The sequence below is a fragment of the Buceros rhinoceros genome, unplaced genomic scaffold (assembly GCF_000710305.1).
Source record: "Buceros rhinoceros silvestris isolate BGI_N320 unplaced genomic scaffold, ASM71030v1 scaffold12076, whole genome shotgun sequence".
Taxonomy (NCBI): domain Eukaryota; kingdom Metazoa; phylum Chordata; class Aves; order Bucerotiformes; family Bucerotidae; genus Buceros; species Buceros rhinoceros.
The window spans coordinates 27,358-40,727 of record NW_010418117.1 but is presented as its reverse complement, the minus strand read 5'-3'; the positions used below and the strand labels follow the sequence as shown (position 1 = coordinate 40,727).

The window sequence follows — 13,370 nt, the reverse complement described above, 5'->3', positions numbered from 1 at the left end:
TCAGCAGGGGGAAACGCAAAGCCCTGCAGCTGGGGAGAAATAACCCCAGGCTGGGGTACATGCTGATGGCTGTCTGGGAAGGAGCTTGGCAGAGAAGGTCCTCAGGGACCTGGTGGGCAAAAGCTGACCATGAGCCAGCAGTGCATCCTCATGGCGAAGGCCAACAGCATCCTCGGCTGCAGTAAGGGCGTTGCCAGCAGGTCAAGGGAAGCGATCCTCTCCTCTGCTCAGCAACGGAGAGGCCACCCCTGGAGGGCTGTGTCCAGCCCTGGGCTTGCCAGTACAAGAAAGATACGGTTTTACTGGAGCAAGTCCTGTACAGGGCTGCAAAGATGAGTAAGAGACAGCAGCATCTTTGATAGGGGAAGGGGCTTAGAGAGCTGGAACTCTTCAGCCTGGAGGAAAGTGAGCTTGGGGGAAACTTATCAATACGTCCAACTTCCCAGTGAGAAGGAATGGAGAAGAGGGAGCTGCTCTTCTCAGTAGCGCGCCGTGACGGGCCAAGAGGTAGTGGGCACAAATTTGAAACCAGAAAATTCAGTCTGAACACAGGAAAACACTTTTTTGCTGTGAGGGTGGTCAGACCCTGAAACAGGCTGCCCAGGGAGGTTGTGGGGTCTTCATCTTTTGAGACGCACCGAACTCAACTGGATGTGGACCTGGGCAACCTGCTCGAGCTGATTTTGATGGAGCAACGGGGCTGGACAGACCATCTGAAGGGACCCCTTCTAACCTGGGTGGTTCTTTGGGTCTGTGCTCAATCAATCAGCAGCGTTGGGGGTGAGATGATTAAAATGACAGCAGGAGCTTCTGTGTTTTAGAAATGGATTGTGAGTGATGAAATGAGCGCGGATCGTTAGAAGGATTACTGTTCAAGTAACAAGAAGAGGCAAAAACTTTTAGAAAGTCACCCTTAGCTGGACTGATTATTGCCAAATCGCCGTTAGCAGCATTTAAAGAAGTAAGAGGGAGGGGGAAAAAAAAAGATACATGTTGTTTCAAGTTGGATTAACACTAGTAGAACATTTAAAAACAAATCTTTTGTACCGAGCTGATTGCATCCTGGGTTCGTTTAACTCTCTGCATCTCTGGTGTCTTTTCAATAGTAGTTCCAGGCCCAGTATCTTCTTTATATAAAATCTAAATATTTAGAATGAAGACAACAAGGTTAAGCATACAAACCACTACACAGAGGTGTGAAACAAACCGCTGTTCATCGACAGGAGACATGTGCAACACAGCAAGAATACACCACGTCCATGGTAACAGGACAAGAGAAAGGGCGGTGCTAGTAACAGCAACATTACTGACTGTTCAGCCGGGTCCCAGCTGTGGGTGTGCACGTGAAAGAGCGCGATCAGGGCACCCCACAGCACCAGCGGATAAACAGGGGTGTCAAAACCCAGCCAAATCTGCTTAGAATAAAATCAGTTTTGTTTGAAAAAGTTCTTATACTCATTTAAGCAGCTCAAGAACATAATTGCCTGTAATAAAGTAACTACTTTGGGCTCTTCAACATATTAAACTGTATTTTTGGGGCTGAGAACGGAAAACGACTGTACCGAGCTGAAATTCTTCTGGTTTTCTTTCACACGCAGTATTTCGGGTGTGTCTTGTACCACGGTGACTTTTCCTTTGCTGTTCTGTAGGTCCCACTGATACTGGAGCTGTGGAAGAAGTTGTGTCCCTGTTAACGGCATTTTTCATTTAAATCAGCAACTGGAGATCCCTAACTAGACTGACTGAAAAACCGCGAAAGGTGCCAGAGCGTCTCTGAAACAATGAAGTCTCAGCGGTGGACGTTGGACACGACGCAAGGAGCTGACCGTGTTCGATTACTTGATGTTATTTCTGTACACACCGTGCTAACGTTCTTTTGATTCTCGCGGACTCTCTGCATTTCTGGAGTGTCTGCCACAGGCACGTAGTACGGCATGGTCCTCTCGGCGTCTTCCTTGTACTTTTTCTGATAGAAAACAGACAATACACTCCATTAATTCCAAAGCAGGAACAAACCACCTGGCGTTACTTCGTGCTGCCTGTTGCCCATCTCTGTGGAAAGGGAGTCCTTCCGTGTCCGGAAATTCAGGTCACGCCTCAGTGTAAGAGTTATTTTAAACATGAGGTTATTAAGGAGTAGGAAAATTAAGCTAAATCTACTTAGAACCAAATTAGCTCTGGTGGTGCAAAAGCAATAGAAATGGTTTCATTTCAGACAGTATTAAAACAAATTAATGTCACTATTGCAGGGGAATTTCAGAGTAGGAGATGCCACATCACCGCTCTAGAGCAGTTTGTTTTTCCGATGTCTCTCCTGAGTGATGTGACAGGTAGTTTTTTAGGTGCTCCAGAGCAGTATCCACTCAGGGTTCCCACACGAACGACGGTTAAATTGTTTCACTCCAGATACCTGGCTCGAGAGGTTCTTGACCTGCTGGGCGTGAATAATCTCCGGAGTGTCGACCACGCTGGTGTAGTTGGCTTTCTCCATCTCTGCCAGCTGTTTGTATTTGATCTGTGGGGGAAAAGCTCACATTTAGGTGCCTTAATATATCTTGGCAACGATTTTCATTTGGTTTAATCAGAAAACAATCTGTTAATAGATCTGAATTTTCCTTTAAAGACGCTGTCAGCTGTGATACACGAGGTATTCACACAGACCTGGCTGGCAATGTCGGTGGCATTCTTTGCTCTCACAAAGTCTGGTGTCTCCAAGGCCAGTTCTGTCAGACCTTTTCCTCTGATTTCTAATTCCAAGGCCTTTTTGTATGCTTTCTGCAGATGAAGACAGTAAATAGATGCTTCGTCAATGTGACTGCAATACCTTTAGCAACTCCAGCTAGTTGCATGAGCACACCAAGCCCAGGAATCCTACTAATAAAAACTCACAATTAATCTCAGAAATGATGCCATTACAGTGTGTACTTGAGGACAAACAGCCCCACTCCAGAAGTAAACGACCACGCTACAGAGCAGCTGCACTGAGGCCAACCTTCCTTATCACACCAGTAAGCCCCCAGTGTGAGTTCCTTTAGGTGATGGGTGCTGCAGCAGCCACTCTTCCCAAAGAGATCTGCCACTGAGGTCTCAAAGATTTATTTTGCAGAGATGGGTATACTTCATACCTCTCTATGCCAGCTCTGCTGAATCGAGCTGAATATGTCTGGAAGATTCTGGTAATAAAATACAGGCTCTTCGAATCACTCCAAAACTGCCGTTCTCCGTGAGGATGCTTATCTTAACAGCAGTTTGTTAACAAGCCAAATTGTAAGTAACGCTGAAAAGATACTTTTCCCCACCTATATTCCTGGTGGTATCAGCAAGGCTAGAACAAAGCTCACTTGAAAGCCCAAGCGCCCCGTTTTCCCCTTATTCACCCCCACACATTTTTTTCCCTCTCTACTCAAGAGTTTCTAGCGAATGAGGAAGTTCATACTAGTGCTGTAGAGCCATAAGCGTGTATCAGTTGGAGGCTGTCACATCCCTTCAGGCATTTTCCAAACAGCCTTTGACGTACCTCGTTCAGGATTTGAGTCGCATTCTTCGCTCTTAACATGTCTGGAGTCTCCTCTAAAGCTGTTAGTCCTTTTCCTTTGACACCTTCCTCCAGATCCCTCTTGTACTCTTTCTGCAGCAGAAAGAAAACGGAAGCTGCAGCGCCAGGCTGAAGAGAGTTCCACGCTCTGCAGCTTTGTTGCAAAAATTAAGGGAAAAAAGGAAAAAATTCCAAATGCTCCAAAAGAAAAAAGAGTTTTTTAAAAACAACAAAGAAGATTGTATAGGGTTATGTATGAGCCACTGCAACGGAGTAGAGGAGAGTAACTATTGATCAAGGCAAACCGAAAGGCACAGGCGTCACGGCCTGCCCTGGAGCAGTCAGGCTGCTGGGTGTGGGGAGGGAACACAGCAGATACCAATACGGTTAATAAATGAAATCAAACGAGATCACCACACGAAATATTCGTAAACGTGCTCGATGTGAGCGGTTAGGAGAAGGAAAGCGGTGCAGGACAAATGCGGCTGAGGACATGTGGAGGTGTTTAACTCGCAGAGAAAACAGGCACGGAGTAACGGCTACCTCGCTCGCTATTTTGGTTGCGTATTTGACGTGCAGTAAGGATGGTGTGACCTCCAAGCCAGTGAGGTTCCTGCCCTTAATGGACTCTTCAAAGTCCTTCTTATATTCTTTCTATTGAGAGTAAAAAGAAAAAAAAGCAAAATAGCAAATATTTATTCCATTATTTTTAATTATGGGAAAAGCTGCCGTGGTTTGCTATTAATGTCACCGTGACGATCTGCGGCGGTCAGTGCCGTGGGCACCTAAGGCAATAAATCCCGTTTCTGCTAAAGCCCATGAAACAGCTCAGTACTCGCGATGGAAATTCGAAAAGTTACAGGTAACAAGAACTTCATCATGACACAGGAGAGCTTGGTGAATTTTAAATGTAGCATTTCATAACCGGTACAAAGAAATGTGGTATCGCTGTAATCTTTCACAAAGAATTGCCTGTCTAAATCGCTGAGAAAGTTTAACTTTAAAAAACCAGTTCTGAAGTTGTTTAGCCTGTCAGCATCGATTTGAACCGTACCTCACTCTGCATGAGCTGAGCTTCCTTTGCAGTGAGGTACGTTGGAGTCTCGAAGTCCAACATAGGTTTTCCTTTTTCCTTCTCATACTTTTCTTTGTATTTCACCTGAAAAGAAAGAAAACAATCACCCTCCTAAATAATCAAAGAAGCAACTCATTGATGAGTATGTGCCTAGTTGGGTCAACAGAGCTGTGGTAAGAAGTGGGTGTCTAATAACATTTACCTTCCTGAAACCCATATTTTACATTTCAGGACCAATAATCAAGGGTCAGCCTTGCAGCAAAACGTGTGGCCTTAATTTCTACTGATTTATTTCCTGGTGCAGAGAGTAAGTGGTGTCTGCTCAGTGTTCAAGGCTTTACTGATCGCAAGAGGCGGGACAGGTAGCTCTGAAAATCTACCCTGAAGGCTGCTCGGGACCCGGGCTGAGGTGGGCTGTGTTAACGGGCTGTGGCAGAGCTTGGAAGGATGTGGTTTAGCCGCTTGCTGACTAATTCTGTGCATGGGGGTCCAGGAAGCAAAGCATCCACAAGGATGAAGATGTTCTTGCTTCTAGTTACAGCAACCAGCCTTTAGGGCATCAGTTTCCAGTCTGCTGCATGAGGTAATGCTACGTCTTCAGCTGAGACAGATCCTGATCTCAAAGTGGGGCCAGAAATACTGACTGTATCTCCAAACTGATTAACAACCATTTCGTTACAGTCCTTTGCTCTGTAACCTTTTTGCTCTCCCATGCAGCAGAGCATTAGCTACGGCCCTTCGAGTTCTAACAGTAATTTCTCTCTTGCTTTACAGACGATAAATACTTGGAATAGAACCCGGAATGAGGCAGATTAGAGACCAGATCAGAGAACGAATGTCTCTGGAGTGATTCACCATTTGCTGTGTAGCAGAGGGAAAAAATGCCAGTGAACAGCACCAGTGGGTCCTGTTGTGGATCAAGCAGTTCTGGATGCAGAAAGAGAACCGAAAGCAGAGCTCTCCTTTGTGTCACCTGAGGCTAGACTGGATAAAGCAGTTGAAAACCACACCGTCAGCAAGAACACTGCTGCTTTCAACTTCCACTTCCCGTGCTCACCAAGCCCTGTTTTCCACAGACCCTGCTGCCGTGCGGTGATGTTACATCATGCTGTGGGAAAAGAGCCGCCCAGCGCAGACCCCCGTGACTGCGAGGTCTACCCTAGCAGGTAGAACTCACACGGGTGCCTTATGCGTGCTCTAAACTTGCAAGTGTGCAAATATTTCTCCTGGACTTGTTTACGCGGGTGTGCGGTGTTCAAAAAGCAGGTAGGCTCAGAGACTGGGCTGTGCTGGGGGATTTGCTGGGATGACTTCAGTGATGGAAACTGGTACTGGGGTTAACAAGAAACGCTCGACCAACTTACGTGGCTCTGTAGTTCTGATGCCTCCCTTAGATGAACCTGTTCAAGATTATCTGGCACCACATGGTAGTGACCCTTACTCTTCTCATATTGCTTCTTGTACTGGTACTGAAGGGAAGGTGTCAAAAAATTATCTCAATAAAAAAAAAAATGCCTCAGCAAATTTGCTTCTTAGGTCCAATCAAAGCAACACTTCAACGAAACATCAAAGAGAAAATAGAAATACAAAAAGCAGAACAAAACCAAGAAGTTGAACGCCTCGTAGCAGATATCACTTCTAAAGATGAAGGTGAACAGTTATATTTTTTTTTGACAAAGATTGCAGCAAAGATTTTTAAAAAGCAGGATTAAAAGAAGAAAAAACAAAAAAGAAAACACAGATGATATATGAAAAGGCTGTACCAGGCAATAACAATTTTTGTATTTTCTCAGTAAAATTATCAAGTATTTGGTTAGGCATAATGCTGTACAGCTACAACAGGGGGGTGTTAAACATAAATAGGAAAAGAAAAAAAGACAAAAATTAAAAAATGGAAATACAGTAAGCAGTAAAGAAAAAAGTAATAAAAAGGAAAAAAAAAAATGGTATTTGTTAGTGTAATGCAATCAGTTAAAAAGGAACCAAGAATCAATCCACCAGCACTTATTAGAGGATTTAAAATATTAGCAGTTCTACAGCTAATGAAGGTTTCACTTCCCAGAGGCCAAGCGTGGCAGAGCTGCTGGTTAACTAGGAAACGCTCGTTGGGAAGTGGAGGAAGAGATCACTACCAGGTGATGTCCCCAGAAGAGCAGCCGGGAGCCGTTGGTACGGGAGCAGTTAGCAGAGATCAGTGTGGAAGGGAACCCGTAGGAACGGAAAAGTCAATGGGTGCGGGATGGCTTAACGAGCTTACGGTACTGGCGAGCTGGCTGGTGCTCAGGACGTGGTTCATGAGCAGCGACTCTGACATGTCGGTGACAGGCTTATGGAGCTTCTTTAGATCCGCCTTGTACTTCACCTGAGGGTACGGAAGGAGAAACAACGTCAGAAAAGGAAACTGCCGACCACAGCGGTGATGCTGGATGTCTGGATAACATAAAGGAGGGTTTTGTGAAAGGAACACAGAACTTCTCATTTCCCGAAGGGAAAAGCGTAAGCAAACATACCTCACTGGCCATGTTGTGAGCATCTTTCATGGTCTTGTAGATTTTAGCCTCCTTCAAATCATACTTTGGCTTTTTACCCATCTCCTTGGCAAAGTTCTCCTTGTATTTCACCTAAATCAAAAAACAACCAGGAGTTACAACTGGTCTTGAGTACTCACTTGTTTGGCCGCAGGAGGCAAAGAGACCCTGCTGCAGTGCTGATGGTAAGCAGAAGAACAAACCAGGAGTAACCTGAAGGCGTCCACTGGAATAAAGGCTATTTTAAAGATGACCTGACGCGGAGAGAAAAATCTACATCTGTACTGTCAGAACACCACCCGCAATTTTTCATTGTGCACTTTGTAATAAATCACAGGCACAATCAAGAGAATTACGTCAACAACATCCAGCTAAATTCTGACCCCCAGAGGTGAAGAACTTTTCACTTGATGGGAACTAGATAAAAGAGACAAAAACCTGACGCACATATCAAGAGTCTTTAAAAGAACTTAGGTACTTCTTGGAGAAATATGAGCTTTAAAAACTAGCTCAAGACGTAAGAGCAGAGAAGATGGCAGCATACCAAATACTTTTATATATACTGTTACACGCTTATTGTGTCCCGAAAGGAGCAGAGAGGAGGAAGGATGCTGATGAGCACAAACAGAGCAGTGGCCCAGTTAATTACTAGGAATGAAATTCCACAAGAGGTTTAGTAACTCTTCCAGACCGCGCTAGCACCAGCAAGGTAACCCACAGCAGAGTAAAAGCCACGGCGATCCAGCAGACCCAGGCTGGGGGCACAGAAATGTTGATGGGAACAAGAGTTCCTTCAATGAGGGCAAGTTCTTTGCCCACCATGACTTATCCCATCCCACCGCTGAGGTGCAGCTGAAGGGTAATTCCTCAGTCTTCCTCGTCAACCTACCAAAGGGACGGTTCCATTAGGGATATTTGGGGTTTATCACTTCTTTTGCTATCAGAGATACATAAAACCGTTTCAGAAGAGTTACTGGAGTGCAAGAAAAACTCAAAGTACTAAAGATGAAGTTGTGGCTTATCCAAAAGGGTCCTGTAGTTGGGACTGGGCTCATCACCATTAGAGTAAACATCAGTAGAAAAATTCTGAGCACTTGTTGTGTGTTCCCTGTAGTAGGATTCTGCCTGCTCTGGACACAAGAGAGGCAGCGTTTCTTTCTGTTTACCAACCCACATTTCCTTGGAGACATTTTATACTAAACAAACAAGACCTGAACAACGCCATCAGGCTTTCTGACAGAATTTTATCTTGTCCAGGACCTAGATAATACCCATAAAAAGCATGCAGAAAATACAGGACTGTGGCTGGTGAGGAAGAAGCATTAAAGGTTCTTCAGAAAAACCCTGATCTCCCAAGCAATGTTTACGTGGAAATTGAAAAGAAAGAAGTGAAACACTGAAGAACTGGTAACTAAGCTGAGGAACAGCTGACTCGTGCTAGAGGTTTTTCTATGACAATTACTGAAATGGAAACAGATAATTTTATACTAGTAAATAAAGGAAAGATGACTGAATGCAGAACTAAATCACGCTCACAATCACATTTCACACTCTGAATTCACTGCCAGACTCTTGCCCATTCAGCACAACATGGTTCATGCTGTTGCTCTTTCTTTGCAAAACATGCCAGCACTCAGAAAAATCACACAGTGAAACAGGCAAAGCCGCAAATCAGCTGCAGTAAGAAAACAAAGAACAGTAACATGTGGGATGTAAGGGAACAGCCTCGGGTCTGACCTCACAGAAACGTAAACCAAGCGGAAGTGCACGCGAATCTGTTAAGCTCTGCAACACAGGGTCAGGATCAGACCATCATGCCAAAGAGTTCACTTTTTTTAAGCACGGAAATAAAGAATGTAAAAGTAAGATGCAAATGTAAAAGCAAAACACCGGACAGGCAGAAGAAATCCAAGTAAAAAAACACAAGTGGACAAACTGAACATAAAGCTTTATAAAGAAGTTTAAGAGAGGAGAGGACACACCTGATGGAAAAAAAAGTTAAAAGATTATGCCAATTATTCCTTGCTCCCTTTTTGCCTCTACAACAGTGAATTTTCTCTCAGAACCAAAATAATCTAAATGATCTCATCAAGGCACGTTTATAGGATCAAGAGAAGACCTGGCTGGCTTTGGAGCACAGGCTTGGAGAAGGAGGGTCTCAGTATCACCCACAAAGGTCATTTCTTCTTTTTCTTGTACAGTTGTTCAGCATCAGAATCAAGAATCCTTGGTCCTACTGGAAAGATTCCTGGGCTTCCTGACCGACACGGTGGCTGACATTCAATCATGCGACAGTGACGTGCAGCAGTCATGGCTAGACGTGGAGAAACCGTCACCCTCTCTCGTTTGCCTTTGGAAATACGTGTGTAAAACCAAAACCTCACCGGTCAGTCTGCCGCCACTTCACAACCCGCCGTGCAGCCACCGGTTTTCTGTTTCCCAGAGGTTTGGAGATGCTGTCTCTGTTCAGCTGGGATCAGGGGCTAAACTATCGCTGTTTCTCTTTGCTTCCAACGTGCCATTCCAGCACAGTGTCAACAGAATGGTTTAAATGAGGTTTAAAGGGAAGTTTGAGTAGTTAAGAGGAAGTTGTAGTGTGAACGTTACGCCTGTGGTGTGACTGTTCACTGAAAATTGCCAGCACCACTGTTCGGGTTTGTGGTGCACACGTATTTCAATTTTTGCACATTTTCAGGAAAACCAGCTCAAGCTGATGTCTGGTTTTACTTTTTGGTGGTGAAAAAGGGTGAGTTTTCACATTGGAAACGTCCATTAAAAACACTGGACGTTCCAAAACCGTTATGAAGGGCATAACTACGTTTCAAGCTTCGTGCGGTGTTTCTGAAACGGACAAATCCCCCACCCACAGAATTCCCATGCATTGTCTTTCCAGAGGAAAGATCCAGAAGTTCACATCCAACTGAGCAGTCTCACACGTTTTGCTGCATTCAACACCTTCGACACAAAAAGATCCAGCGCAACTGGTGCATCGTACACCCTCTAACAGCTTGGAATTGTAGGATAATTATGCAAGCAAGAGACACTTCAAATTATCTTACATGACTACTTAGCATATTAGCTTTCTTAAAGGTTCTCATCCATGGGGTATCATAAGATGCAGCTCCGTGCCCTCTCATGTGTCGTTTGAGGTATTCTGCCTACAATGTGCAGCAAGAAAGCAAGATCAGAAACACAAAACAATTACAGCATTGAAGCATGAAGGGGTGAGAAAGAACCACATTGAACCGAGGTCCTGGTGGGAAAGTTGTCTCAGAACGTAGCAAGGACATGCTTCAGCTTGAGCGGAGAACGTGGTCCTTGGATGAACGTAAGCAAGCTTCTATTAATAAAACATGTCAACCTCAACCCAGAAGATTCTTTTAAAGGCACAAAGAAAGCGGCTGCAAGAAAGGGAATGTCCATCTCATAAAGGATGGATAATAAGTCAGGTAAAAGGCTGCTTCTTTCCAAGCCAACACCCAGAAAAGCTAAAAAAAGAAAACACAGCTGGCGCTTCAGCCTTAGTATTTGAAAGGTCTTGTCACGGCCTCATTTTAAGGAGATTCCATAGCTCTGCCACTGACATGTAGTAAGTCAGTGGAAAAGACTATTTAACAAAGAACTCCTTGCACTGGGATTCAGTTTTTACTGTAACATTCCCTTTAAAATACCCCCTTATCCCCAAACCTGGAAATAATTCCAGGTAGAACATTCGTATTCCTCTGTAAGTTAATACCATGTCTCATCTCTGCCACGGCTTCAAAGTTCCACCAGCTGATTCTTATTACCTGGCTGGTCAGCTTGGACACCTCCTTCGCCAGCTCAATATCTGGACGCCCCAGCATGGTCACGCCGAGGCCAGCTTCTCCACGCTTCTTATACTCAATCTGACAGAGGGGGGGAAAAGGGGATAGTTTAGTAGTGAGGACATTCCCCTTTAGTTATGTCACCATGCTGGTTTTCGTAGTGAAAGTTCTGCTGAAGGATTATACAGGGGAGGCTCAAAACCCACTTACGTTACTAATCAGCTTGGCAGCCTGAGTGGCTTTCTTAATATCTGGCCGATCTGCGATGGGTGTGTAGTGGAGCTTTGACTTGGCATCTTTCTTGTATTCAATCTAATCCGTGATGACAGACAGAAGGAAGAAAATTACTGAGGCTTGTTCATGAGGACACAGCCATGTTGCTGGGAAAGTGCATGGGTTTGGGTGGGTTTTTTTAAAATAATTTTACAAGGAATGGCTTTGGGCATCTACAAATAAAAAAATAAACACGTGCAGTTCTGTCTGTATTTGAAGGCATTTCCTAGACGTGATTCGCACTAGATTGCTTTAAATCCTACCGTGTGATTAAGTAGAAATATGATTTTCAAAGAAACCCTTTATGACTTTTATTGAATTTGTTTACATGTGCTCTTGATTCATGAAAAGACAAGTCAAACTTACCGTACTCTGTTTTTTAGCAACTTCCATGGCATGTTTCACGTCGGGAGGCTCCAGCATGATAGAGTAGTTAGACTTGCCTTTCTCCTTCACAAACTTCTTCTTATAGTTTGTCTGTTAAGAGCAGAAAGGGCCATGTGTGATTTTTTCATTTTGCATGGAGGAAAATGCTACTGAAACTTGGAAATAAGCTTACTGAACCCATTAAGACAGGTAAAATGCAGCCTCCTCCGACTCAAAATGTATGTCCCCAGCTTGTTTGTCATAATTTGCACTTTAGATTACGAAAGCGTGCTGTTTGGAGATAACAGTTTGTGTTTAAACTGTTCTGTGAGTAACATCTGGATTAAGGACACCCGTTAGCACTCCAACATGACGATTTTCTCCAGGGCGTCTCAACAGATTCCCAGTAAACCGGGTTTAGCTTTTTGTCAAAGTCTCCTTCTAGGGAGGAATTAATCTTTTCTCCCTCCTGGGGCGTGTTACGATGCGGCTCTTACTGTGTAAGGACACCCATTAGCACTCCCACATGACGATTTTCTCCAGGGCGTTTCAACAGATTCCCAGTAAACCGGGTTTAGCTTTTTGTCAAAGTCTCCTTCTAGGGAGGAATTAATCTTTTCTCCCTCCTGGGGCGTGTTACGATGAGGCTCTGACTGTGTGTACAACACATTGTGTGTATAACTAAGTTACACACACAGTTGTTGTACGTATAACCCCGCCACAGGCAGCAGGCAATCCCCCCCTCAGTGGTTACCCCCCTAGTTACCCACCTCGCTGACGTTCTTGGTCACCTCTTTGACGTGAACAGTGTCTCGTGTCTCTGGCAGGGTTGTGTAAGACCCACGTGGAAGCTGCTTCTTGCTGTGTTCTTTGTATTTGTTCTGAAAGCACAGACAGGTGAAAACCAGCAGCGCCAGCCCCAGCCCTGCCCCAGCTCCTCCGTGTTAGAAGGATGTGCTTAAACTGACCAACCAACTCCCCCGGGGTTTACCTCCGACACCAGAGAGCTGACATTCTTTGCCAGGAGGATCTGAGGCGTATCTGGAACAACGAGGTACGTTCCTCGAGCTTTGTTGTGCTTCTCTTTGTATTTTATCTAGCAGGAAGGAAAGAGATCGTTTTAAGAATGTCTCTCTCGTCTTGCAGCAAACTAGAAAGAAATTGCTATAGCTCTGCTTGCTTGTTAGTGCAAAACTTTGCAGAAAATCCCATATTTTGATGTTTTCCACGATAAATTCATTCCAGTCTGTATATTCCTATAGCTCTCACTTGGAATTTTATTAATATATATTTCTAATTATTATTAAAGATACTTTGTGTTATGCACAAGTTATATCTGCATCTTTTTTTGTTGTTTTCTCCAGATAATATTTTCATCCCAATAGCAAGAATGCAGAGATGTACCAAAGGTCTAGGGCGCTCAGGCAGCGTTAACTTTGAGTATTTATTTAATCCATAAACTAGCCCAGTGATGTTCACAAGGCCAAATTTATTCAGATATTGCCAATTTGTTAAAGAAATCAACAAGTCAAATATTGAAGTGGGACCGAGAACAACTTTTCGTTCTTAATCCAAGCATGCCGATAAAGTAGTTTATGTAGTGAGTAAAGTTCTGGTAGAACAAAAAAGGTGAGTGTTCAGGTACTTACATCACTGGCCAAGATGGCATTATTTAAGGCCAACACGGTGTTTTTATCATCTGTGACAGAGAGTTTGCATCCCTTCAGGAATTCCCGGTCCAGTTTGTAATCGTACTGCAGGAAGAAAAAAAATCACAGATAAAAGAA

General features: G+C 44.1%; 1 protein-coding gene across 1 annotated transcript in view; it reads right to left on the bottom strand.

Annotated features, from left to right (window-relative positions):
- The window catches only part of LOC104495448 (nebulin-like), a gene marked incomplete at both ends in the record, with an annotated part of 45,312 nt that overhangs the window by 4,588 nt on the left and 27,354 nt on the right, over window positions 1-13,370 (bottom strand). Inside the window, 18 exons of the mRNA XM_010138415.1 lie at window positions 1,048-1,140; window positions 1,563-1,667; window positions 1,862-1,966; window positions 2,411-2,515; window positions 2,662-2,775; window positions 3,518-3,628; window positions 4,079-4,189; window positions 4,590-4,694; window positions 5,975-6,079; window positions 6,868-6,972; window positions 7,121-7,231; window positions 10,198-10,296; window positions 10,927-11,025; window positions 11,155-11,256; window positions 11,584-11,694; window positions 12,354-12,464; window positions 12,575-12,679; window positions 13,233-13,337. Coding sequence (XP_010136717.1) covers window positions 1,048-1,140; window positions 1,563-1,667; window positions 1,862-1,966; window positions 2,411-2,515; window positions 2,662-2,775; window positions 3,518-3,628; window positions 4,079-4,189; window positions 4,590-4,694; window positions 5,975-6,079; window positions 6,868-6,972; window positions 7,121-7,231; window positions 10,198-10,296; window positions 10,927-11,025; window positions 11,155-11,256; window positions 11,584-11,694; window positions 12,354-12,464; window positions 12,575-12,679; window positions 13,233-13,337 — 1,902 coding nt within the window. The remainder of the gene's footprint in view (window positions 1-1,047; window positions 1,141-1,562; window positions 1,668-1,861; window positions 1,967-2,410; window positions 2,516-2,661; window positions 2,776-3,517; window positions 3,629-4,078; window positions 4,190-4,589; window positions 4,695-5,974; window positions 6,080-6,867; window positions 6,973-7,120; window positions 7,232-10,197; window positions 10,297-10,926; window positions 11,026-11,154; window positions 11,257-11,583; window positions 11,695-12,353; window positions 12,465-12,574; window positions 12,680-13,232; window positions 13,338-13,370) is intronic.